Genomic DNA, 27501 nt, shown 5'->3' on the forward strand with positions numbered 1-27501 from the left:
CCCTAAATTCTACTACCCATTGCCTCTCCTAAATTCTAAAAATTTTGTATTTTTAACTTGTTGTTTCTTCTCTAAATTAAAAAATTTTTGCCTGTGCACTAAGTAGTAATAGTTTTAGAATCGACATTTCTTACATTTATTCTGGGAGGAAGGTTAATGTTGCCATGACTACATGCCATTTCACTTAATTTAAAATGATGATCTGAAATCTGGAAATTTCAAAAATCTCAATTTGGTGATTCCAGATCTCAGATTTTGTTTAGTATTGTAATTTTATTCATGGCATTCACCATTAAACCTACTTCTGGCCTAAAATGCTTTTCTGTGTATTTGTGTAAACACATGTTTAGGAATTACAACCCTTTTTACAATGTGAAATAAAAAAATCATGACAACAAAATGCACATACTGCAAATTGTTGATCTTCGCTCAACAAAACAATGCAATGAAAGTCATCTGCAATGATTTTCAAAAAGTAGAATTTCAATTCACAATAAAAAGCTTGCAAAATTTAAAACATTTAAAATTTAGTGATAAATCACAAATAATTTTTACATCACATTTAGTGATGAAATAATGCAAAGAACAATGCTCTCTAACTTTGTAGTCACTAACTAATACACATTGTGTGGCAAGCAGCAGCACCTAATGCTCATAACAAAACTGGAATATGATATCATGCTTAATGCTAGCAAGAAATTGTAGTTCACTGATAAAACACACTTACTTTTCTTTTATGGATTCTACAGGACTGAAAAAGCGATTTCAAATGATAGAAATATCATTTCTGGGTGTGAATAATTTAATAATAAACCATCTCCATACAGACATGACAAATTTGGCCAGCAAGACAATATGTGGATGAGCATTATCATGCAGTAGAATAACTTTATCATGTCTGAAGTAATAGTGGGCACATATTTGAGTGCTCGGCTGACTCACATCAGCTGTGTCTGGTAGATAGCACCAGTAATCATTTTCTTTGGTTTAAGCAATTCATAATACATGACACTAAGTTGATACCACCATGTACACAACATGACATTTTTCCCATGAACATTCAGCTTGACTGTCAATGTTGATTCATGGCCAGGTGGTCCCCATGATTTCTTCTTTGGGGTACCATAGTGGATTCATTTTTCATCACTAGTGACTATACGGTGTAAAAAACACCTTTCATTTAATCTGGCAAACAGTAATTCACATGTAAAACATCAGCATTCAACGTTCTCAGCTTCAGTTCATACGGAACCCAATTTCCTTGCTTTTGAATCATTCCCAATTATTTTAAATGATGTGAAATTGCTTGCTGAGTCACTCCTAATGTAAGTGCAAGTTCTTCTTGCATTTGGCATGATTTTTCTTCCAATAATGCTTCTAATTCAGGGTTTTCATACATTTTCATCCTTCTACTCTGCTCTTTGTTTTTGACATCAAATCTACCATTCTTAAACATTTGAAACCTCTCACGACAACTTCTGTCACTTAAAGCAGCCTCATCATATGCTTCTATAAGCAATCAATGTGCCTCAGCTATTAATTTCTTCAATTAGAGAAGTAAATCAAAGGTTCCTGTGAATGATGCTCAGGCTCAAACATCAAAATTTTGGCACAAATATATATATATATATATCAAGCTGATATAAAATCGCTAATATTTCAGGGTTATATTATATGATGTTTTAAATCCGACAATTTTAACAAAAACTTATTGGTGGTGCCATTCTTTCTCAAATGGTGAAGACTTATTTGCACTCCCAATAAAATCAAAATTAAAAATACTTACTCTAGGATCCCACACATCGAAACCAAGTTTGTTTATGTCTGGCTGCTTCAGGAGTACAGGACATGGCCATTTCCTGAAAAATAAATTCACATGGGTTAACATAAAAGAAATTAGTAACTTATCAAATATTTTAATAGCTCAGAGCAAAGTTCTCAAGAATTTCATAGATATATAGCTTAATGCATATTTTACAAAACATTATACACGATGGCAATCAATAATCTGTCACTAATTTCGAAGAAAGCAGTTTTAAACCAGACAGCAAGCCTAACATCTCTTCAGCTTAATATATGCAAATCCATTTAATTTAAAAAATTCCATGTGTTGGAAATAACACTGATGAAATTACGTCAACAGACTAATTTTTAATCTTTGTTATGCCTGTGTTTCATTTAAATGTCTTGTGATTTCCCATTTTCCCCCCAATAGCCAACATTCATTGATTTATAGGTTTGTTATGGATAGGATAATGCAGTCAACTGTTTAGTTTAATCAGGATTCATAGCCACATTTTAGTTAAAAAAATAAGCACCTATACGCACTTTTCAAGCACATTTTAAGAAAAAAAAAAATAAGCACCTGTCTAATTACATTATACACAACTGCATAACCTTAAAAATTAGACTCGTAATTTAAAATATACGAAATGCAGTATTTATTAGGAGAGAATAAGCATTACCTCAACCATGGAAAATAATTAGTTTTTTAATTAGTTTTTAAACAACAGTTCAATTTACAGAACTAGTTTACAATGAGAGGGAAAAAAAACTAAACTATATTACAAGATTTAATGATGAAATTTTTGTTCAAAATAAAGGAAATAAATAATAATAAGGCATATTTATTCTATTTGCTTGGAACTTAATAATAAATACAATTTATTTTTCCACTCATATTGAAATTTAACTAATTTAAATCTAAATTCTAAACATTTTCTAAATTTTCATCGTACATCAGTTTTCCATTAACACCTATTGCAAGCAAAGCAATTTAAGTAAAAAAGAGGAACATTTCTGAAATCAGAAGACAGAAATTTGCTTCACACAGTCATCCTTTAACAGTAAAAGCTTAACTACCCGCATACTTGAAAATTGGCAAATATTCGGACAGTCGAGCGTAACTTGAGAAAGAGGAGCGAACGTGGGGGATAGACTGTAGCCATTCTTTAGATATTCCCGCTAAATAAATGCTTTTGACATTTCGATATGTGCATCATATAAAAACAAGCCAACGGAACAGAAAAATATTCTGCTTTGCAAGCACAGTAAAACTCTTTTAAGTGTTCATAAACAAATCTCGGACCGAACATCAAAATTAATTATCTCTGCAAAATATCGCAAATGTTATTGTGCAATACGTGCGCCGTAATTCTTTCCTGCATGATATTACGCAATCGGATTCAACAGCTGCCGGTATTGGGAGAATAAAGGGAAAGAAAGAGACTTACTAATCTGGTTTCATTCTAATTTTCAACAGACTGTGTTAAATTTCCGGAATAGAATCATTCTTCGCTTGGGTTGGTAGACCACAGAACTTTTAGTCCTATTCAATCTAGATTGGAAAGTGACAAAAAAAAAAAAAAAAAAAAAAAAAAAAAAAAAAAAAAGTCTGTTGCTTGTTTTGCAGCAAACTGTAACAGTTTCAATATTCGAGATTTTGCGGAGAAAGGGAAGAACCTCCCAACCTTCGTACTGTATAATGTATTGGCCAAAAAAATGAAATTATTTTGAGTATTCGATTACTTTCCCTTTATTTAAGCCATTCCGAATATTATTATTTAGACAGCTAATCTTGTTAAAACACAACCATTTTTGGAAGTTTACTAAACTTCAGCAGTTACTGCAACTATGTTATTATAAACATTCATACATATGCTCAAAATATAAGCATAATGATCATAATAAACACAGATATGAACTGACCAAGCGGAACGAGAATGCAAATTATTAAGATCTTGATAGAAATTCAAACGTGTGTAGTATTTGGGTGGGAGAAAAAGAATGCCGAATGTACCGGAATTTTCTACTGCTTTCGCAATTCTTTGACCAACAGAATGACTGGCACCTGTCTGTACTCTCTGCTCACACCAAAAATCATGTTTATGCAGAGAAAGGGGGAAAAGCTATTTCCGGGAGTATGATTCACCATCTGACATTCCATATTAGGAAGAAAAGTTGTTTATTAGCTTTGTACAGGGAAAAATTGAACGTTAATCGTGGTTACTGGAGAATAGGATCGCCCCATTTTGGGACATCTTTGCTCTCCTACAAATAATATGGCATAACTTTTCATCAATAAAACTATCTTAATTTCTATTCAAAGGTAGTCTAGTGAAAGATTTAAGTCACTTCGGAGTCAAAAATTATTATATTATACGAATGTTATGCCAAGCTAATAAGAATCATTACAAATTTTAGGAATAAAAGAAGGATCAAAGAAACAACCTGTAAATCAGTTTGGCGAGAGGTCAATCAAAAATCAGAAGTTTCATGCCTAACAGTTCATAGAGTTGGCAGCTCTGTATAAGAATGTGTCACAATACTATGCTTAACACATCGTATCTACTTGAGTTTAAATAGACATAAGCACTTTAAATTCCATTTTCTATCACTATACTTCCAGCTGCCATGCTCGATTTGATTTTTAGCTAATTGTAATCAAAAACCGGGGCTTGTTGAATAAAACAAAAATGTAAGCAGAGACATTAGTATTTTTTAATTTAGTCAATACCTCTGCTGCTATGTACTTTTTCCATTCAGTTTTTCTTCAATTTAATATATTATTACTTCTTTTAATGAACATAAAAAAAAATGTTAATCACATATTTTTTGGACAAAATTTTGTTCCCCTTTAGACTTGAAGAGTGTTGTACCAAATATTAATACTTTCTCCACACACATAACAACAGAAGTTTCAAAACAACACTCTAAAATATTGTTCGAAATGTGCATTACTAATCCCAGTGAAGTTGAATGTCAGCAACAGAATCCTAAAAAACAGTATCCTAAAAAACATATTCCTCAGTTGATTAATCTAGAGCTTAACGGACAATTAAAGTAATCTTAGACTTATAAGAACCTAGGAAACAGATATAATAGGGCACAATTTTTCCAATACAAATGAAAAAAATCAAAGTTCTTTTACAGAAGCTTCACATCAACAGATTATTTCTCATGCCCCAAAGTTCAATGAATGGTTAGGTTAGGTTATTTAATTATGGCAAAGCCTCGAGAGCTATCTAAAGGGAAGATCTCGAGAGCCTTCCTAATGGGATGCCTAAGGGGAAGGACTTTCGAAGGCAAACTGGCTCATATACATGTTACACATGGGGAAAAACACGAAAACACCCATGCAGCCATCCCATTCACATGATTGAAACCTCGGACCGAAATAACACTCAGACCTAACTGAACACTGGTACAGCAACTTTACCGCTCGGCTGCTGGTGAGCGTAAGTTCAATGAATGCTCTTTAAAAGAATAACAGACAAGGTAATGGGAGTTTCTCTCACCATCAGACGTTTGTGGAGAGAAAGCTTCTTCATTTCAAAGTCTTTTGTTTTTAGGGATAAAAATATTCTTTTTGTCAGAAATTTATAAATATTAAATTTTATTATTTACTATATCAATTAACCAATTAAATATACCACAGGAGATATTCGGCATCACTTTCTTAAATGAATAAGGAAATTCTACAACAAAGTCAAGAAGAATTATGCTTTAATAATGTTACTAATTGAGAATCTCATGAATTTGAGAAATAAAATGATTATTTAACACATTAAGTACCATTAGGATCCAAATCTGCACAATATATGCTAGCGTAAGAGGCCACTTTTATTAGTTTGGGTACTATGATAAGCTTTTAAATTTGTTTGCATTCTAAAGAAAACAAATTCTACATAAAATTGTAAATAAAATTTTTGTGAACAAAATTAAATTTTTATACACATGGACTGTATGCATGCTATAGAATGTAAATTAATTATCATCTAAAAACAAAATATAATATTATCGTTTATTAATATATTACTGGATGTTAGGGAATATTAACAACAAAGCTCTTTTTTTATGTGGAGGTACTCGGTGTTTTAAACATATCTTTATTCTATTATATCACCAAAGAAATACACTCAAGTATAAATTAAATGAATACAGTGAAATAGATAGCTTACCACATGGAATACACGAAAAAGAACTTGTAAACTAAAGTAGCAGCAGTGGCATTTGGGTACAACTGGCATATTCTGGCAACCAATATTGCCCAAGATACTCCTCCTAAGTAACCCAAAACATTAGAATATAATCCATTCTCTGGAAAAGAAAAATAATTTTTATTATTTATGCAATCCGAAATCAGCAAAATTGTAAATATGTATTTATATTTATCAAAACATACTGTAATTACTTACTTTTTGCCCAAAATTTTATGCAAACTAGTGTTAGTTTAAAACTTTCCGGGTTGGGCACTAGACGATAAATCTCATCAGTTACACGATAACCTATATAAAAAAAAAATAAATAAATAAATAAATAAAAAAAATATGTAAGTTAAAGAGAAAAAAGAATTCCTGTACATATTTTTTAAAAAGCACTGTTCACACACCCCCACATAAAGATAAAACATGTAAACTTTTAAAAGATAGCTTACTTTGTCATCGTGGTAGGCATCTTGATACCAGTTTGGCATACAGAAGAAAATTTTCCTGGAATATAGAGGATATATAAAGGGTAACTGTATATAAAGGGTTTCTTGACTGATGCCCATCAGTAACTGAGTAATTAGACCACTGAATGAGTTGAACCGTGACAAACTTCTTATGTCCAGTGGTCTTATTTACTCAGCCAATGTTGGGCCAATCAATTCCTACACAACCCTCTTTATGCAGAATGCGTGAGTAAAACTGGCATCAGTTCACACAGGGAAACTGCAGAATAATGATCCTGCCTGATCTGTATTTTTTGTTCCAGATTCTAAGACATCTGTCAGACTAGAGAATGTAGACCTCAAACAAACTACATGATTATGACTGGCTCAATAGAAGAGAAGGAATTCAATAATATGCTCTCGTTGCGCCATGATCATTAATAACATCAAAAGTTGAATTTTTGTTCAAAAGTATAATTCAGTGAATTAGGAAGCAGTTAATGGAATTGGGTTTGATTTGGGGGCCTAGCAGCAAGAGAGACACAAGATTCCATCAAATATAAGATAAGCAGTATCACTTCAGAGAGCATGAAGTCTAACAATGAACCAAAACATTCTGGCTATCAGAATTCAAACTCTAGATTTATGAAGTTATGAATGATCATGCAAGACCCTATACCAGCAAGCTGGATTGGAAGATTTAGAAATGCCTCAAGGATAACTTTTTTGACCATGTTACCCCCTATATGTGGTCTACATATACACCTGACTGCAATGCACAGATAAATTACTATTATGTATAAGATGCATTTAAAAGGATCACTAGTTACAGAAATTAATGCAAAAATGTGAGCTGAGGAAGAAAATATGCAGAGCATTACTAGATTTGTCATTTGAGGTTATAAAATGCACTTGTTCGCATTTCCAAGGTTATTTGAAGCCTGTCACTCATGCTGTAGGTGGTTACAATGAATAATATATTCAACTATGAAGTACTAACTTAATTATTTCTGGAATTTTCGAAATATTTACAATTAAAAATTTTGAAAATGTTTTCCCTTTATGTGTTTTCAGGCCAGTTCTGCTCTGGACCACAGATATAATTAAAAAATAAATACATAAAATTAAAAAAAATAATAAATATAAACTCTAAAAAATCAAAATCTGAAAGCTTTCAGATTTTACATTATGCCCAAAGGATTTTTGTTTTAACGTTTTCTGTGTGAATTTTACTTATTAAATGCCATATTCTTCACACTTAAACTATAAAATTCAATTCAACAGCAATATAAAATCACAAAATAATTTTTAAATGAGCATATCTTTAGAATTTCCAATACACAGTTTTACGTGCTGGAGATAAAAATGTCCCCCCCCCATACAGTGTTGCTATTGCTCGCATTGAAATCGTTGAGTTTCTTAATCAAAAACTCATAAATGCTTTACAAAATATGAAATAGATAAAAAATCAAATTCCAAATTTGAACTTTCGGATGCAAATATTCGGAGGAGGATTACGTTATTTAAAATTTCATGGCTCTAGGTACTGTTGTTTTATTACAATGTGAGAAACATACATACATTTATGCAAATTCTTCATTATTTAATTTATTTAAATAATGAACACAGGGCGATAATATTTGGTGGCAACAGTTTAATAAGTGAATCCACGCAAAATACCGAAACGAAATTTATAGTAATTCTAAACTAACCTGATGATACCTGCTAAACAACAGTAATCCAAAAAAACTCTCCAATATCGTTTTCATCTACAGCTAAAACTTCTCCTTTCTGCATTGCGTAAAGACCTGTCATATTTGCTAAATGCTGCAAATATTCTCTAGTTAGGAAAAATCTCAACTGGAGATAAAGTAACTAGTTCAGAAAATACTTCGCAAATATTTTCAATGCTGCCAGTTTTTAGAATTTTGTTAAAATTTAAATTTTTCCTCCACCGATTTTCAATGTTTTCCTCTTTCACAGTTAGTTTTCGCTTCAAATTCTTCCTTCCCTTTGAAGATGACGGTTCTTGAGGATCGAATGAAATTTCTCGAGATATTTCACCATCATCTATTTTATTAGAAATTTCGATTTTTTCACATACATCCACTGGCAGAACAGGCTCAAAAGTATTTTGATTTACATCTTCCTCATCTGTCAAACATCCAGTTTCTTCTGGAGGCAGTTGACAATTATCAATACATTCTTCATCATCTGATAATGTACAAAAATATTCCAATGCTTCTTCAATAGTCTGAAATGGTTTTGAATAAGCCATCTTATCAGCGTAGCGTATCTACACAAACTGAAAAAAATGCAAACAATGGGAAAATAATGAAATCCATACTTCAAAATATATGCCTTTTTCACTGAGTCATAAACAACCTCTAGCATCTAGCCTATCAAGAAACGCCACGTGCTTTTCTCTAACAGCTGTGAGTCAAACCCTTTTGGGACTGTGTGAAAGGAGAGGGGGAGGGATATACAAGAGACGTAAACAGAGTAACAGTCATAAACATCCGTTTTCTACACTTATTGGAACTTTTCACATTTGGAAAATCTTCCTCCGTGCCTCTATTCATGACAATCAAAGTAATTCCATCATGTTAAAAAATATACCTTTACACGTCAATGTTCCCTTTCTGGAACATCCACATTTCTTACCTCATTGTAAAAAATAATAATCATCTGTCTATGATAACTTACTGTCTATGCATAAAATTATCCTTTTTAAATATCCTCATTGAGTTTTAGAAACATTTGTTGAATTTTTAATTTCATACGAATTTCTGAATTTTGCTCTTAGAAAAGAAGGAAAAAAGGTGAAATAATGAATATTTTTATCAAGATAATTTTTCTTTTAGAAGAATTATATTTCTTCTAAAACATCAATCTATATTTTCTCTCCATGTAATAATTTATACAAAGCAATATTAATAAAATTGTGTTTTTTATGAAATTTTAAATTCAATGTTCCATTTATGGAACATTGGCGTGTAAAAGGTTAAAACATCTTAGCACATGCTTTAAATAACACTTTGTGGAGCATACTACTACCATTATTATTCGTAGTAGTAGTTGTATATTTATTATCCTATGTTCAGGAATGCATAAAAGAAAACTAATAAAGAAAAGAGTAAACATTACAAGATTTCTTAGAAATATGACTACATTTAAAAATTTATAAATAAAAAAATATTATGAATTCTTTGGGGCTAATAAGCACCACTCTGTGTTTATATCATCCTGGTGTAATCTAGATGGCAATATGGAATACATACAAAAAGCAAAACACGAGATAATACCCATTTGAAAATAAAAAATGAACAAAGAAGTCAGATAAAAAATTTGTTCCCCCTTTCTTCTTTTCAAATACATTATTGGTTAGAGTACACCTTAACGTACTCGTTATATTACGGCGAAGTTTGTTGTTTCATTTATTGCCAAGTTGTTTGTTTCATTTATGGTAGCCCGAGTAGTTGAATGTTATGGAAACCATATTGTGACATAATCGGGTGCATGATTCTGGGAAATTTTGAATCATGGGATGTTATGTAAGCGTTTTTGTGGTGGGTATTGGTTTTATTGTTTAGACGGTAGAATGGCTGAATGTAGTAAGATTAATTTCAAGTTTCTGTATGATTTGGAACGAAAGGGGAAAAGAGCGTTAATTGACTGGTGTGTAAATGAAGGTTTACTTAGCCATTATAAGTGTCCTGTATGTAGGAAGGATATGCATCTAGTCCAACGAACATAAAAACTGTTTAGATGGATTTGAATAGCTTTGTAGGGAGAAAGGTTCTGATGGTCACTATGTGAAGCATTCGATCAGAAAGTGTACTTGGTTTGAAAAAAGTCATTTGAGTATGATTTTTACGTGGCTCTGGGTGTATGAAGCGAACTCGAAAATCATCAAGACGGAATAGAACATAAACAATAATAAGCCGGTAATGACTGGATATTTCAGTCAGAAAAGAAAAAGGAAAGGTGAAAAGATTGGGGGTGTGGGACTTGTTGTTGAAATAGATGAAAGTAAATTTGAGAAGCGGAAGTATAATAGAGGTAAACAAGTGGTGGGAAAGTAGGTGTTTGGTGGAATAGAACGAGGGACCGGAAGGTGTTTTTTTGAAGTGGTTGAGGATAGAAACTTTATTGGATGTAATCAAACGAAATATTTTGCCAGGCACAACTAATATCTGACTGGAAGTCCTATAATTGTCTTTCTGATCACGAGTTTGTTTACCTTTCTGTAAATCATGCACTCACGTTTAAAGATCTAGAAATGGGAACTCGTATAAATAATATTGAAGGTATGTGGAGTGTAGTGAAGAGAGATTTTCGAAAAAAGTGTCATCGACAGTCAGGTACTAAGCAGGATATTTTTTACTCTTATTTTTGTGAATTATGTGGTGACGCTGATATATGGATTCGAGTTCAGATAATTTTAGGATGTTTTTGGATGCTGTTAAGGAATTTTGTGTGCCACAGACTAAAGACGAAGGAACTTCTAAATAGGATAAGTGAATATTTGCTTTTTGTAGTGCTTAAATGTATAACATGTTTTTCCTTTTTTATGTATACATTTTATTGTTTGGTTTAAAATGTAGTTTATTGAGATTATGTATTTTTTGTTTACCTGTATTGTAGAATTTGGTGCTCCTTTGACTTTTTAAGTGAAAATATATCGATGTGTACATGGACAAAGCGAAGGGAGTGCACAATGTAAGTTTGTGCAATTCTGGGATTTTTTTTAAGTGAAAATAGGTAGACGGGTACATGGATAAAATCAAGGGAGTGATTGATCTGTACATGGATACCCAGTTTCTGCAATTGTTTGTCTTGTTATTTTGGCTTTGTGTACTAGCGATTTTAGGCACAAAAATCGCCGCTTCGCAAGCCAAAATAACGAGTCAAAGAATTGCACAAACTTGATATCCATGTACCGCCAAAAATCGACAAGGGATACCCTAAACTTTACTTTTACCACATTATTTGACTTCCTTTTTCAACGCAGACACTTACAAGAAAGGGAAGCTAAGCCAGATAATATAAAGAATACACTTAAACCATATTAAAAATTCAGCTCATGGACAAGTATTAGCAAAATAAAGAAAAGATCCATTTTAGTTGAAATTATAAGGAATTAAAAAAAAAATCATAAAAAGCATTTAAAAATATACCTCAATTCCATTAAAATTCAGTTTAATGACAGGAACAAATGCATCTTCTATAGTCTACAAAAACAGATAAAATATATTAGAAATCAGTCATAAACCATTAAAATACTACATAATACCGTTCTTTAATTTACATTACACTCGAGGGAGAAAAAAACATGCCTATGATGTTTCAATCACGTTTTAAACACATTTATTCTTGGCTTTAATTATAACAAATTTAATTATAACTTTATATGAAAAACTAATAACTGAACCCTCCTTTCATTTACATGATCTAAAACAGTACTAATCATTGTTTAACAATTTAGCCAATCACTGCAAATGGCGTTCATAATACAGTCAAAAGTCGTTAATCCGGACTCGTCGGGACTTCGGCGATTCCGGATTATCGATTTTTCCGGATTATAGATCATCAGTTTAAATCTCGTAAGATGGCATGCAGAAATTCTAAAATTAAAAATATGAAACCGTAATTTATGAAATAAAGAACAATTATGATCTAAAGGGTATCAAAATTTGCAAAAAGAAAAAGCTTAATATTTATTTGTTTACTTTATTAAACATTTCTTTCAATGTAAGTTGTTTAAGTTTTGCTTCGTTTCATGTGATAATACTTTCTCTTTAATTCTATTAAAAAGACATAATTTCTTGTTCAGTTACAAAGTTCCGCCGTTCAAGTCCTATAATTGCTGTGTCAAGAACACCGACTAATTTGTCAATCGAAATTTTTTTGTTTTCAATAACCTCTGTCACTTTTCTTCGCTATCGGAAGCGAATTATAATGACGAGGAACTTGTTTTAAATCATATCAAAGACGGAGCATATCGAGATGAAATACTACATTTGGTAAGGAATTATAAGCCAAATAAAATAAAAACATCTGCGCTGAAGATAAAGATAGTGCTGACAAATCAACTTCCAATTCATTACGCGCCCGCCGCCGAGCAGCGTGAAATTGATAAACAGATTTCGGATTTCAAAACATACTTTCGCTTTAGATCCTTTACATATTAACAAATATATATCGTAAATTCTATTTGATATAATCGAAAGTTTAAGCTTACTTTTATAAAATTGCTCTTACAGTCTGCAAAAAATAATAAGCCGGATGCAATTCGAAAATTAAGGAACAACGCAATCATCAACATTAACTGAAATAGATAATTATTTAGCTTATACGTCCATTATACATAAAATGCGCACGCGAAAACGTATTCTGCACTTGCGCACACTCATATGCGCAATCGTAAAAGGTCTTACGCGCACGCGTGAACGCCTCCGCGCATGTGTCAACGCGGCGCATGCGCAGAAAGTTTTTAGTTTTGATGTCCGGATTATAGATCTTTCCGAATTATGGGTGTCCGAATTAACGACTTTTGACTGTATTAAACAGGTTTTAAGTACAATTACTTGAGTCTTAATTTAGCACAAATAACTTTTAATGTGCAGTTTTCAGCAACATGTGCTAAGAAGCTTTCATGTATAAAATCCGAAAAAATTATTTAAAGCTTCACAACTTGACATCATAAAATATTCAATAAAATGCATGAATTAATTTCAATTACATACACAATAGACATCATAAGTTTCCACATAATGCTTTTATAGCATCATCCCTTCTATACCTACTAATTCTATATTCACATGATTGCCATAAGCACATTCACTAATGCTAATGACCTTAGCAGACCTAATAGCATGAAATATAAAAAGAAACCTTAATATAAAAGAACCTTCCAAGAAATATTGTTATTCCCAGAATTAGTTTGAACAACATGTTTCTACCTTAGGAGAAAATATTTGGCAAATATTTGACCTTAGCAGACCTAATAGCATGAAATATAAAAAGAAACCTTAATATAAAAGAACCTTCCAAGAAATATTGTTATTCCCAGAATTAGTTTGAACAACATATTTCTACCTTAGGAGAAAATATTTGGGTTCAGCAATATTTTTTGAATAAGTATCCATAATATTTCATGACAATGAGGAAAAAAATTGCATGGAAACTCTTGTTTTATTTATATCAACCAATCAGAAGATTCTGCTTCTGTACTGTATACTTCTCTGCCTTCTTCTTATATATTTATATTTTTGGAAACAATGAATTTTGCCCAAAACCAGCCTTCTTGCAGATAGTAGACAGAGGTGCTTGCTCTTAGTTAGGCACAAACACTTTATCTGCTCACTTCTGTCGATCCAACAGAAAGCAAAAACAATGAAACCATTTGTTACTTCTAATTATACACAGCAGATTGGAATAATTAAATAAGCAAAGTCTGTCCACATGATTAGATAAACTGCCTAAAGAGTAATAAACCAAATTTTATAACTGAATTGGAAAAAAAATACTATCTTCTAAGTATAAACAGCTAAACTGTCATCATGTTCTGCAGGAACAAATGTTCCATAGCCGCAGAAAGATTAGTTATCTTCTTTATATATCTAAAGATTATTTTTATCTATACTATATGCATTCGAAGGTTATCTTCCTATATGAAGTTAAGTTTTCATGGAGGGCTTTTTAAGGTAATGTACCTTTATTCATGTTACACAAATTATCAGTCTGCAAAATCTGCACAGCAGAGATAAACATATCAAGGTTTCAGAGTCTCAAAGTATGTATAGCAGTTTATGTCCTCATTTTCAGTTTAAAATACATTTTCCCCCCACCAGAGTAAATTAATAAATTCTGTTCTTATTACAAACCAATGCAAGTCTATAATGAATTATTAGTCTAGAGTTACTACTATTCATTGTATTTCTGATATAATGTGTAAAATATAAAAATTATAATATTATAATACATTAAACAATCATTTTATTACGTACTTCACACTTACAACTCTCAGAAAAATAAAAATTTAGAGCGGGAATAAAATCTGGAAATTTATATAAATTTGAACTAATTATTAACAAACAAATAAGTATAATAAATATTTCTTGACTTACCCGTAGGCCTTTTACTTCACACTGTTCTTTCAATAAATCAACAAAAGATGTAAAAAAATCTGCTTGATCAATTTGGCTTGGTGCAACACAAAGTGTGTCGATGTCAGCACCTATAATAAGAAAAATATTTATTTCCATATTTAAAGAGTTCTCAGTTCCAAAATTCTACATCTTAGTTGTATACATTTTCAGAAAAATAAATTACAAGTCTTCATCCAGAAGTCAAGTGGTAAAGTTAGTGGACACTAGTAGCTTGAACTGGATTCTATTCCATTTAAAAAGACTGGCTGCATGGTCATTTTCATGTGGAACATGGATACGAGCCAGTTTCCTTTAGAAAGTCCTGCACGAAAACATCCCTCCTTTTAATCCAGAAGTGGTAAAGTTAGTGGACACTAGTAGCTTGAACTGGATTCTATTCCATCTAAAAAGACTGGCTGCATGGTCATTTTCATGTGGAACATGGATACGAGCCAGTTTCCTTTAGAAAGTCCTGCATGAAAACATCCCTCCCTTTAATCCAGAAGTCAAGTGGTAACGTTAGTGGACACTAGTAGCTTGAACTGGATTCTATTCCATCTAAAAAGACTGGCTGCATGGTCATTTTCATGTGGAACATGGATACGAGCCAGTTTCCTTTAGAAAGTCCTGCATGAAGACATCCCTCCCTATAAGAATGCATGCTTTGCCATAATCAAATAAACTAAAACTGGTACTTTTCCATTATGTACCAGCCACCTTTTTGGTACCTAAGATAGAAAACCCAAATGTCCACAAAGACCCAATGATAACACCAACTGGGGACCAGACCATACACTTGTGTGTGCGTGTTTAGTGTAACACATTTAATTCTGTATTTTCAATTTAAAAAAAAATTCCCAAATACGTGGCAGGTGCATAATGAAAAAGTATCCCGAAACCAAACTGTAGATACTGAAATATCCAGAAATAACAAACATTTAAAAATTTAACACAATTAACAAACCAGTGAAAATACATAATCCTTGTGATTAACTTAATTCTTTCATGGGAATAATGCAGTTATTTCTGTTATTGCACAAAAAAGAATTCTGACCATCTTGTGAGTAGAAGTTAAGCAGAATAGTCAATTTTCCAGGTTGTAAATCAGGTCCGAGTTTTGTTTACATAATATCTTTTTAATTTTTATATTAAATCCTTACTAACTAATTCAAACTCACTAACAGTTTTATACTAATTTAATCAAGATTTTGATACTTTCCGATTATCTGCACCTCCAGTCACGAAAAGTCACAAACTTGTTAGTGACTGTGGAAAGCGTTCACAAACTTATGGGCAACTTTGGAAAGAAATGCTCGCTTTGGTATATTTACATCCAATTTAACGATGAATCTAATGTCACTTATTTTTTTACATTCCATACAAAGCAAGCACACTTGCCAGGTTTTTGTGCTGTTGTTTATCCTATGTATAAAGCAATCAGCTTTCACTAAAAAAAATCAGGAAATTGCACAAAACTGGCACCAAAATCCTGAAATGTGAAAGAAAAAAAGAGCTACATGATGTCGTAAGGAATTAAGGCAAGCCAGTCCACCATTATGCTAAAATTTCCATAGGAGGTACTATAACGTATTTTCTCCCTCCTTTCAGCATGCCTTCATGGTGTAACAGTTAGCACACTCGCTGCATAGTAGAGAGGTCCAGGTTTAAGTTTTGGCGAGGGCATTGCTCATTTTTTGCATCTCCGGTATCAAAATAACCTAATGTATCTACAGTGGGGCCTCAACTAAAAGGTGGTGGATGATGATTCTTCACCATCAGGGTTTGGTGACTGGGTCTCCTAATTCCCAGTCACCCTTTAAAAGGGGGGATACATAAGGTTACAAATGAAAGGAATATGACCTGATCCACCTGGTCTAAACACAGACCTTATAATCTTGTTTGGGTCACCTGCATTCATGGTGTAACAGTTAGCACACTTGGCACACATTCGAGAAGTCCAGGTTCTAGTGCTGGCGAGGGCATTGCTCATTTTTCAAGTCCCCCATATCAAAATAACCTAATGTCTCTACAGGACCACACAGTCACACTTGCAAAAGTGTCTAGAGAAGTGGAATTCCATCTCGACGAATGCTGTGTGCATACCTGGGTTGCCACATAAATATTTTTTGATGACACTGTGGCTTACCATGTACTTTTGGAGACATTATGTGTTCCCTCATATTTTTTTCGTGGTTTTTTGTGTGGCTGTGGATAACCAGAAAGCACCACGACTTTTTACCACAAACTACTATATTTTTGAAATATAATTATATACAAAAATAATAACATTAGTACCTTTTGTGAGTAGGTGTGCACCATCTGTAAACTATTCTTGTACCTACAAATTATTTACCTAAAACCACCCACCAAAATGTATGGCAGGCATATAATGGAAAAGTACCAAAAGCAAAATTTTGAGATGTCCACACTGCTAGTTTTAAACAGGCAAAGTCAGCAGATGCTATATAGTAACTCCCCCTATGAGGATTGTGTGGGCAAGGGATAACTCAAAGGAATGACCTAAGTCTGTTCGCTTACACATCAAAATAAATTATTATGCTACCAGCGTATCATGGACTCTAATAGACTACTAAAAATATTCTAAAGTATTGATTTATTAACTTGAGTAAAACATCACTCATACAAATAATATGTCATTCTTCTTTAATAAGCCTAACTTAACTACAAAAACATATTTTCCTAATTCTATAAATTGTTTTGTTGCCACTTCTAAGAAGCTAAACTAACAATAATTATTAGTAGCCAAACAAACATTAAATAAAAAATTAAAGGAAAGTAAGTAAAGTTAAATTGAAGCACATAATAAAATAAAAACTATGTTCACTTGAAATCCAACAAGCTCTTCCAGGGTTCGTAGCCACATTTCAGTTAAAAAAATAAGCACTTTACAAGCACATTTTAAGAAAAAAAAGGGGGGCTGTCTAATTACCTAAATTAAGACTTGTAACTTAAAATATGTGAAATTCAGCATTTATTAAGAGAGAATGAGCATTACTCAAACATGGAAAACAATTACACTCTTTTTTATTTTTTAATTTCAAATAAAAGTTCTATTTACAGAACTAGTTTATAATGAAAGGGGAAAAAACTATGCAGAACTAAATTATATTACAAGATTTAATGATTATATTACAAGATTATATTACAAGATTTAATGATGAAATTTCAAGTTCAAAATAGAAAAAATAAATATTATTATTTATTATTTAAATAATTTAACTTAAATCAAAATTCCAAACATTTTCTAAATTTTCATAGTGTAACAGTTTTCCCTTAACAGATACTGCAAGCAAAGTAATTCAAGTAAAAATAAGTAAAAAAAGAAACTTTTCTGAAATCAGAAGATGGGAAATTGCTTCATACGGTCATCCTTTAACAATACAAGCTTAACTAACTGGCATACTCCGAAATTGCCAAATATCGGAAAATTCCAGATAGTCGAGCACAACCGATAAAAGTGGAAGGGGTAGCCATTCTTTATATTTTTCAGCTAAATAATGCTTTTGACATTTCGATATGTACATCATATAAAAATAGCCCAATGGAACTGAAAAATAATGTGCTTTAGCAAGTACAGTAAAACTCTTTTTATCTCTGCAAAATACTGCATACGTTATTGGTCAATACCTGCGCCTTCATTCTTCGGCATGTGATATTATGCAACTGGAATCAACAGCTCCCGGTACTTTGAGAATAAATAAAGGAAAATGCTCTTTTGCTTCATCCGGTTTTCACCGTCATGCGCCCATTTGCCATATTTGTTATTGAGCAGGACACGTCACGCACCGCACGATATCCCTGTCTTACTCATATTGATTAATTAAGAGATTTACCAACCTGGGGTGTTTTTCATTCTAATTTTGAACAAACTGCGTTAAATTTCTAGAATAGAATCATTCATCGCTTAGGTTGGTAGACTGCAGAATTTTTAGTCCTATTTAATCCAGACTGGAAAGTGACCAATAAAAAAAAAAAAAAAAAAAATTCGTTGCTCATTTTGCTGCGAATTGTAACGGTTTCAATAGTCGAGATTTTGCAGAGAAAGGGGAGAGTTCCGTACTATATAATGCATTGAAAAAAAAAAATTTTTTTTTGACTATTTGATTACTTTCACTTTATTTATGCCCTTCCGAATATTATTCCTTAGAAAAATAATCTGTGTTAAAACACATTTACCCATTTTTAAAGTTTAATCTATACTTCAGCAGTCACTGCAAATATATTATAAATATTCATACATATGCTCATAATATAAACATACCGATCATAATAAACACGAACTGACCACGCAGAACGAGAATGTAAATTATTAAAATCTTGATAGAAATTCAAACGTGTGTAGTATTGTATGGAAGCAAAAGAATACAGAATGTACCGGAAATTGAAATTTTCTATCGCTTTTGAAATTCTTTGACCAATAGAACAACGTGCACCTGTCAGAACTCGCGTGCACCAAAGGTTATGTTAATGCAGAGAAAGGGACGAAAAGCTATTTCTCGGAGTATAATTCACCATCTGACATTCCATATAAGGAAGAAAGTTGTTTATTTAATTTCGGCTTTGGTGCGGGGGAAAAAAATGTGTCTTCGTAAAAAAAAAAAAGGTCACTAAAAGCAAAACATAAGCACTAAAAAAAAAAAAATAAGTGCTTTAGAGAAAACGCAAGCACCTATAAGGGCTTTTATATTTTATTTTCAAATATAAAGACTTATAAGTACTTGTAAGGACCGCTACAAACCCTGTGCAGGCATGAAAGATACTAAATAATCTCAAATATAAGATTAAATATATTTATCAAAATATGATATGATACAATGTATTTGTATTAAAATATTTATTTTCATACATATCCAAGAAAAAGCAGATAATGCATTGAAAATAAATAATAATAAATTTAAAAATAATGATAAATTTACTATATAGAGCTCTATAAAGATATATATTTTGTTTGAATTCAAAATTGAATGTGGATTGCTTAATCATAGCCATTAGAAAAACAATCCTGAAATTCCTAATGAGTTTATACTTTTCCTTTGATAAGCGCAGGGAATAAAGCTCCACAGCAGTTAACCCACACAAAAAAATATTTGCATATTATAGTTCCCAAAACACTCATAATGACCACATTTACTACTTTTAAATATAATCAATATATAAATAAAAATTACAGCATAAAAGAACTCTATATTATAAGCAACAAAATACATTTTCTTGCCTGTTCTCTTTTCAAAATGAGCAAAATGTTAATTCATATGCAGTACAAAGTCCGAACTCGTCGGGACTTTGAGGATTCCGGATTTTTTCAGATAATAGATCATCAGTTTAAATCTAGTAAGATGATATGTAGAAATTATAAAATTAAAAATATGAAATCGTGATTTATGAAATAATGAAGTATTTATGATCTAAAGGGTATCGAAATTTACAAAAAAAAAAAAAAAAAAAAAAAAAAAAGCTTAATATTTATATGTTTACCTTATTAAACATTAAATTTCAATGCAAGTTGTTTAAATTGCTTCGTTTTTTGTGATTATACTTTCTCTTTGATTCTGTAGCCAGACATAATCTCTTGTTTAGTTACATTGTTAAAGTTCTGTGACTGCTGTTTCGAGAATTCCGACTAACTTGTCAATCGAAATTTTCTCATTTACAGTAACTTCTCTGTCACTTTTTTCACTATCGGTAGTGGTATTTTCTGGATATAGAACCATACTATAAATTTCACCATTCATTAATTGATTGATGATTGAGAAGCATTGTTATCACAATGAAAAACTTCTTTTATATCATCTTCATTTATTACCATTTCTCCACATTTCTTTACAAAATCTTTTAATTCAAAAATTTCAATTTTGTTTTGTGATATCCGAAAACCTTTAAAATTAGCATTTATCATCATCAAATTTAGCTATCCCTCATTATACATATTTGGCTGTGCATCATGAGCTTGGGAACTAATGACAAGTTGTTCTGTTACATTTTATCTTCCTTCTATCCCACACATAGACAATTAAGCCTGAATTGTATTAGTTATTTATTATACTTACCTATGTCTATTTCTTGCACATGCTTATCAGAGTTCTGAATAAATAAATTCTCACACATACTTAATTAAACCTTATTGAGGGCAGGCCCTAGATATCTGATGCAGTTTCTATGGGTCCTAAATTTTGCGACTTGGTGCGACTGCAGGAACCATGCAACGAACTTTTAAATTAAATGTTAACTTTGTTTTTTTCTTGTATAGCAGTGCTGCAACTAAACTCTTTACTTTTCTCTCAAGTGAAGTGAACTGATTTGTTGTAGTCAGTTCTTCCTCGTGCTTGTGCCGTTGTCGCTAGCGTGCAAGTACGCTGCATGATATGTTTTTGTAGAATGTTCTTTTTTTTCACTATGTAAATTAAAAATAAATGGGATTGATTGAATAAGTAGCTTATTTGTGAATATGCAGAACGCACCTGCCGTAATTGGTGACCTATGGACGAAAAATAAGTTACGTTAATTGGTCACATGCTTCGCTAAGCCTTGCTGTGGTAAGCCTATCCCACTGTGGCGACTTCGCTTCGCTTCCTGGATATTTCTGGTATCATTTCTGATTCCTGTCGCTGAGCTCATAGAGACGAGACAGGGATTTTTTCAGCTCCGCTTCTGCTTGCTTTGGTGTTCGCCCTCGCAAACCGGCACTGAACCGCCTCGTTTTGGTTTTCCCTCGAGAACTCCGGCTACGGACCGCTCCTTGGATTACGGATACGGATTGATTCTCTTCACAGGAAAATGCAGTAAGATCTCTCCCTTTGTTCTCTTGTACGTCAGGTTTATTAAGACTGCATGATGGCAAACGGTCAGATTATGCAACAAATATTTGATCTATGTAAATTTTCCAATTTTGGAATTAAGGAATCGCACATTGAGGAATTCGGATTAAAAAATGACTGCAATATGTCTGCTTTTATGTGGATTGTTACCAAAGTAGGTAAACCTACTTTCGAAAATATATGCCAAATGAAAGACCAACTCCTAGATGAATATCAAATCTTAAATGCAGCCCCTCAAAAAAAAAAAAAAAAAAAAAAAAAAAAAAAAACCGAGCAGATCGTTAATGATCTTGAAACAATTTCAGCTAAGCTCAAAATTTGTGACATGTTCATTAGCTTAAACAAACCACTCAAAAGAAGTAACAGTAACCCCGCGATAAAAAGCAATAATAATAAGGGTACAGAGAAAAAATGCATCTCTACTGATAATTCCCCCAAAAAAGTTACTCAGAATGTGAAATCGAAAGACCTAACTGAGAAACAGAATAATTCTGTTACTAAATCTCCTCAAAAACTGACTCAAAACATGAAGGATCTTAAAAAAGATATCCCACCCCAAAATCCACACAGCCCCATTAAATGCATCAATAGTGATAAAAATAGGAAAAAGAAAAATGAAATTGACAACGAAGGCTTTAAAACCCCACGTATCACTAATAAACGCACGTTTTCAGAAACCGAAATTACCCCACCACTTCAACAAAATAAATTTGAAAAGCTAAATAATGAAGAATCAATTGATCAAAACAATGAAGTTAATAATGGAGAATTTATATTACCCAGGAAAACAGCCACACACATCCCTCCTATTGTCCTACAGGATTTTACAGCTAACTGGGACAAAATGAAAGAAGAGTTTGAAGCTCTAGGTATAACTAAAATTAAAGGAAACGTAAAAGGTGACACCCTTACTATCAGAGTCTTCAACGCAGAAGATTATCGCATAGCAACTGACTTATTAACAAAACGGGATATCCCTTATCACTCATATAAACTTAAAAATGAGAAACCGCTAAAAGCAATTATTAAAAAGCTGCCTAGAACTTCCAATCCGGAAATTATCCAACGAGAAATTGCAAGTATGGGAATTCCCGTTACTAAAATTAAACAAATAGAAAAATTCGAAGATGGAAAAGTAATTAAACTACCTGTTTTTCTCGTCGAGACGAAGAGAAATAATGACGGGAAGAAAATATTCAACATTACTACGCTACGCGGACTTGATGTCCTTGTATGTTCTTATAAAAGCCGCCCAGGACCTGTACAGTGTCATAGGTGTCAAAGATATGGGCATATAAAGGAAAAATGTAATTATAAGCCCAGATGCCAAAAATTCGCAGGCCCTCATGAAGGTTACACCTGCAAACAAGATAAAAATTTACATCCAGCAAAATGTGCCGTGTGTGGTTTAGACCATGTCAGCTCATCAAAATCATGTAAATTTCATCCCAACAACCTTAAAAAAGCTGTAGAAAACCGTAAATTAGAAAGAACTCAACAACAGCAACCGGCATTTCGGCTTAACCAAGCCGATTTCCCGGCGTTACCAGCTGCTGCACAAACTACCAGCATGCAAGCGGATGTATCCGCTCCTCCTACTCAAAAACAAGAACTGGAGCCACCCTCCTTCTGCGAATGGATAAAACAGCAGCTTACTAAAGCAAAAGAATTTCTCACCAGTTTCAAAGAAGCAAAAAATATAATGAACAAAATTGAAGTTGTCATGGCAGCTATCGAATACTTCTCATCATTAGATTATGACTTCTGATCCATACAAAAATGCCCATAAAGTAATCGCCACAAGCAAGTGCTTCCTTAAAATTACATTCTTCAATGCAAATGGAGTGCAAAAACAAAAAGAAGAAATTAAAAACTTTCTTATTACTAATAATATAAACATAATGCTACTCAATGAAACCCATCTAAGAAAATCCCATCGAATCAACTTTCCCGGGTATTAGACTATCCGCGATGACAGAAATCATAACAGAGGCGGCGGCACTGCAATCATAATTAAAAATTACCTCCGTTTTGCTAAATTTGAAATCCCAAACACTGGCAATATTGAAAAATCTGCTGCCATTATTTATAGTGGACTGAACGAAGCATATCTATTCATTTCTGTTTACAACCACCCCGGCAATAGACTTAACGATACTGATTTAAACAACCTCACTGCTGCCAATTTCCCAACTTTAATTGCGGGTGACCTCAATGCTAAAAATCAAGCATGGAACTCTAGATTTAATAATACCAACAGAAATTTTCTTAATAATTACCTCTTAAATCAAGACCTTAAAATAGTCGCTCCATTTACCCCTACTAGAATTCACTACGATGGCACCGGAGACATCCTGGATGTGTTACTACTTAAAAATATTGATCAAACACCACATTTGGAAGTTACACATGATTTAAACTCGGATCACCTGCAGTCACTTTTGACTTCTACGGATTTTATCATCCATTAAAGAAACACCTCACCAAGACCAATTGGACTTTGGTTAACCATTTACTTCAAAATTATAACTGCAATAACCATTACCCGCACAGCTATGCAATTGAAAAGGAAATTCGTAAATTCACAACTAATATACAAAACGCTATTTCCAACGCTTCTTACTCTGTTAAAGAAAAAAATTCACAAACTCTTCCTACTCAGATTAGAAACACAATCAAACTTAGAAATGAAGCTATCAAGACTTGGCATCAATCAAGAAATCCCACTGATAAAAGACATCTTAATTATCTTAATCGCAAAATTAAGTTGGATATCCAAGAGTACAGAACTCAAAAATGGGATCACCTCCTTGAAATTGGAGCCAAATCATGAAAACGTCTGGAAAATTGCACGCTCTCTCAAAAACAACAACAGCTATACTCAACATGCAATAGAACACTCCGGAATTAATTACTATTCTGATCAAGACATTGCCGACCTCATGGCCGAAGAGCAAGAAAAAATCTATCAACCCCTCCCTTCTACCAATTCGGATACTGAAGATGAAGCAAACGAAGCAATCAACTTTATACGTAACTTTACTCCACAAAGGCACATCCAGTTTACTTCCCCGAAGGAAATTAAAAGCATAATCAAGACACTTAAGCCGAAGAAAGCGAAAGGTTTCGATCAAATAAATAACGAAGCACTAAAAGCCCTACCTGATAAATGTATTATTAATCTCTGTAACATCATTAATGGATGTATCAGACTTTCTTACTTCCCAAAACAATGGAAACATTCTATTGTCATCTTTATTCTCAAACCTGGCAAAAATTCTAAGAATGTCAATAGTTACCGTCCCATCAGCCTTCTGCCTGCTATGGGAAAGATCTATGAAAAAATTCTAAACAATAGACTAAATGACTTTCTTGAAAGCAATGACATTATTGATAGTATGCAATTTGGTTTCAGGAAAGGTCATTCGACTACCCACCAAGTCCTTAACTTAGTTGAAATTATTGCTCTTGCCTTCCAGAAAAAAAGCGCAGTCGCTGCATGCTACCTCGATTTTGAAAAAGCCTTTGATCGAGTGTGGCATGCCTGGCTAATTCATAAGCTCATTAATCTTGAAGTACCCAAAAAGTTGGTCAAAATTATTTTCTCTTTCATGCAAAACAGAACCTTCCAAGTCCGCATTGGTAATACTCTCTCAAAAAAGAAAAGGATGTTTTGCAGCGTCGCTCAAGGAAGTGTTTTGAGCCCAAAACTTTTTCAACATCTATATAAATGATTTACCACAACTACTTAATGCCAAAGTGCTTAAATATGCCGACGATGCAGTAATCCTCTCGGAATCAATAAAACCCCAACTTGCCATAAATAATCTACAGATGTACGTAAATAATATTGCACACTGGTGTTCTATTTGGAAAATCAATCTCAGTGCTCATAAATGCAACACAGTTCTTTATAGAAGATATAAGAAATTGCAAAATGTTAACACAGAAATAAAAATCAATAACATCCCTATCCTTCATGTTGACGCATATAAATATCTGGGTGTTTATATCGATAAACAACTTAATTTCAAAAACCATCTTCAGTGCATAGCAAATAAGGGGAATGCTGCATATATGGCTATTTACCCACTTATTGGGCGAAACTCTAAATTAAATTTGCACACCAAAAAGGTGCTTTATACTTCTCTCATCCGTCCGATCCTTACATGTGCCGCCCCTGCATGGGCTATCGGAAATAAGAACGAAAGAAAGAAGATTGGGATTCTACAAAACAAAATTTTACGATCTATCACAAATGCGCCTTGGTTTATAAGGAATAGAGACATTCAAAAAGACCTAAAAATCCCTGATCTCATGGATCATATTCTTATACTTTCACGCAACTTCTTTGAAAAAATTAGAAATAGTGAATATCAGGCTATCCAGAACATTATAAATTACGATCCTACTATTGAATACACAGTCAAACGACCGCGTTCTATTCATCATAATCCAAGATGGTGATTTTAACTTTGTAAATAGTGTATATATTTTCTGTTTTGTCCTAGAATTCAATTACTCAAGCTTATTTTATGTTATTCAAGATTTTATTTAATGTACATATCATGTGACCGCTCTGGTCAAATTAGAACTTTTGTAAAAGAACTCTTATGATTTGCTGATGAACATCACGTGGTTCTCCACTTGCTCCTAACTAATCTGGGTGCTCCTCCCTTATTCAGGGTATGGAAGCCGATGAAGTAGGACCGCTCTTTTCTGACCTGACCGTTTTGCCACCTGACTACTTGAGATTTGAGATCATACTTACCGCTTTCAATTGCTTATCTTGATTTCACCAAAAATTGCAGGATTAAATCCTCTAAATTTTTCGCCTCAGTGCGGGTGTATATTACACCACTATTTTTTCTATCTAACCGGCTGTATGGCATGACTAAAACAGAATGGATTAAGGCTCTTTGTAGCCAAGGTCATTTTTGCGAAAGTAATAGAATAGAATAGGAACTATTTCCGCATACTAGCGATGCCTCCACCTGATCAGCAGAGCCAAGTAGCGAAAGTTGCACTTCGCATTCCACCTTTCTGGAATGCTAACGTACGGTTGTGGATCGCACAATGTGACAATGCCTTCATTTACAGCGGAATTACGAGTGATGAAACGAAATTTTCTGCTCTTATAGCGAATATAGACGCGGAAACTCTGTCGCACGTCTCGGACATTGTACTAAACCCTCCGGACTCGGACAAATATAAAAAACTGTCTGAGAGGCTTATCAGTGCATTTGAAGATTCTGAACACCAGAAAATTAAAAAATTCTTCACTGAACTTCAGTTGGGGGATGAACGGGGTTTTCATCCGCAGAGAACCCATTGGCGCCGTTGCATTTTTACTCGCCAAGCTCGAGGTTCATCCACGATGAGCCATAAACGTGATTTTTAGTGCATGTAAGTTCAAGTTGCAGACAAAACAATCTATTAAGCATATGGTTGTAAAAATTCACAGATAATAAGCATGCAGATGTAAAATTAACCGGTTAAACGTGATATACGAAAATAAACCAGTCTTTTTTATAATATATTTCACAATACAAATAACCTTCAACAGTAATCAAATTTTCTTTAGTAGCATTGTTAATAAAACTAGAACTTTATACATTTTATTATTTTTTAAGAGTTATTTGAACTGTATTCCTTACACCAACAGTGGTTTGCTAATTTTGATGACCATGGGGATGTATCAAACTACTCTGTCGTCTTAGATAATCAATAATATTTTTTATTTCCATTTAATTATTTATGTCACACCTGCCATCCCTGGAAAGGTTATTATTAGAAAAGCATTAACAATATAGTATCTTGTTAAAATTTTATGCCATAAAAATTGGAGCCGAGAACCGGCATCTATCGACGAAAACTTCTTTAATTATACGAAAATATTTCTATCTATTCGTTGTTAAAAAATTCAGAAAAAATAATAATAAATAAGAGAAGAAGAATATAAATCTCCAAACGCGAATAACGACAGTGATAATTCAACAAAATGAACTCAAGAGGAATGGTTGCAACCTTCAAACAAGCGAATACGATGAATCCTATAGGTTACCAGGTTTGAACTATT

At 32.9% G+C, this 27501-nt stretch overlaps 1 protein-coding gene across 1 annotated transcript in view; it reads right to left on the reverse strand.

Annotated features, from left to right (window-relative positions):
• The window catches only part of LOC146998950 (poly(A) polymerase alpha-like), a 37380-nt gene extending 16474 nt beyond the window's left edge, over positions 1-20906 (reverse strand). The window contains exons 1-7 of the mRNA XM_085810277.1: positions 20655-20906; positions 14566-14675; positions 11614-11667; positions 6443-6491; positions 6198-6287; positions 5961-6099; positions 1787-1859 (exon numbers count right to left, since the gene is read on the reverse strand). Of these exons, the coding sequence (XP_085666403.1) occupies positions 1787-1859; positions 5961-6099; positions 6198-6287; positions 6443-6491; positions 11614-11667; positions 14566-14675; positions 20655-20712 (573 nt within the window). The 5' untranslated portion in view covers positions 20713-20906. The remainder of the gene's footprint in view (positions 1-1786; positions 1860-5960; positions 6100-6197; positions 6288-6442; positions 6492-11613; positions 11668-14565; positions 14676-20654) is intronic.
• Between the last annotated feature and the right edge of the window lie 6595 nt (positions 20907-27501).

The sequence above is a fragment of the Stegodyphus dumicola genome, chromosome 2, assembly GCF_044657685.1.
Source record: "Stegodyphus dumicola isolate Sdum_Otavi_A_Nest chromosome 2, ASM4465768v1".
NCBI classification, from domain to species: domain Eukaryota; kingdom Metazoa; phylum Arthropoda; class Arachnida; order Araneae; family Eresidae; genus Stegodyphus; species Stegodyphus dumicola.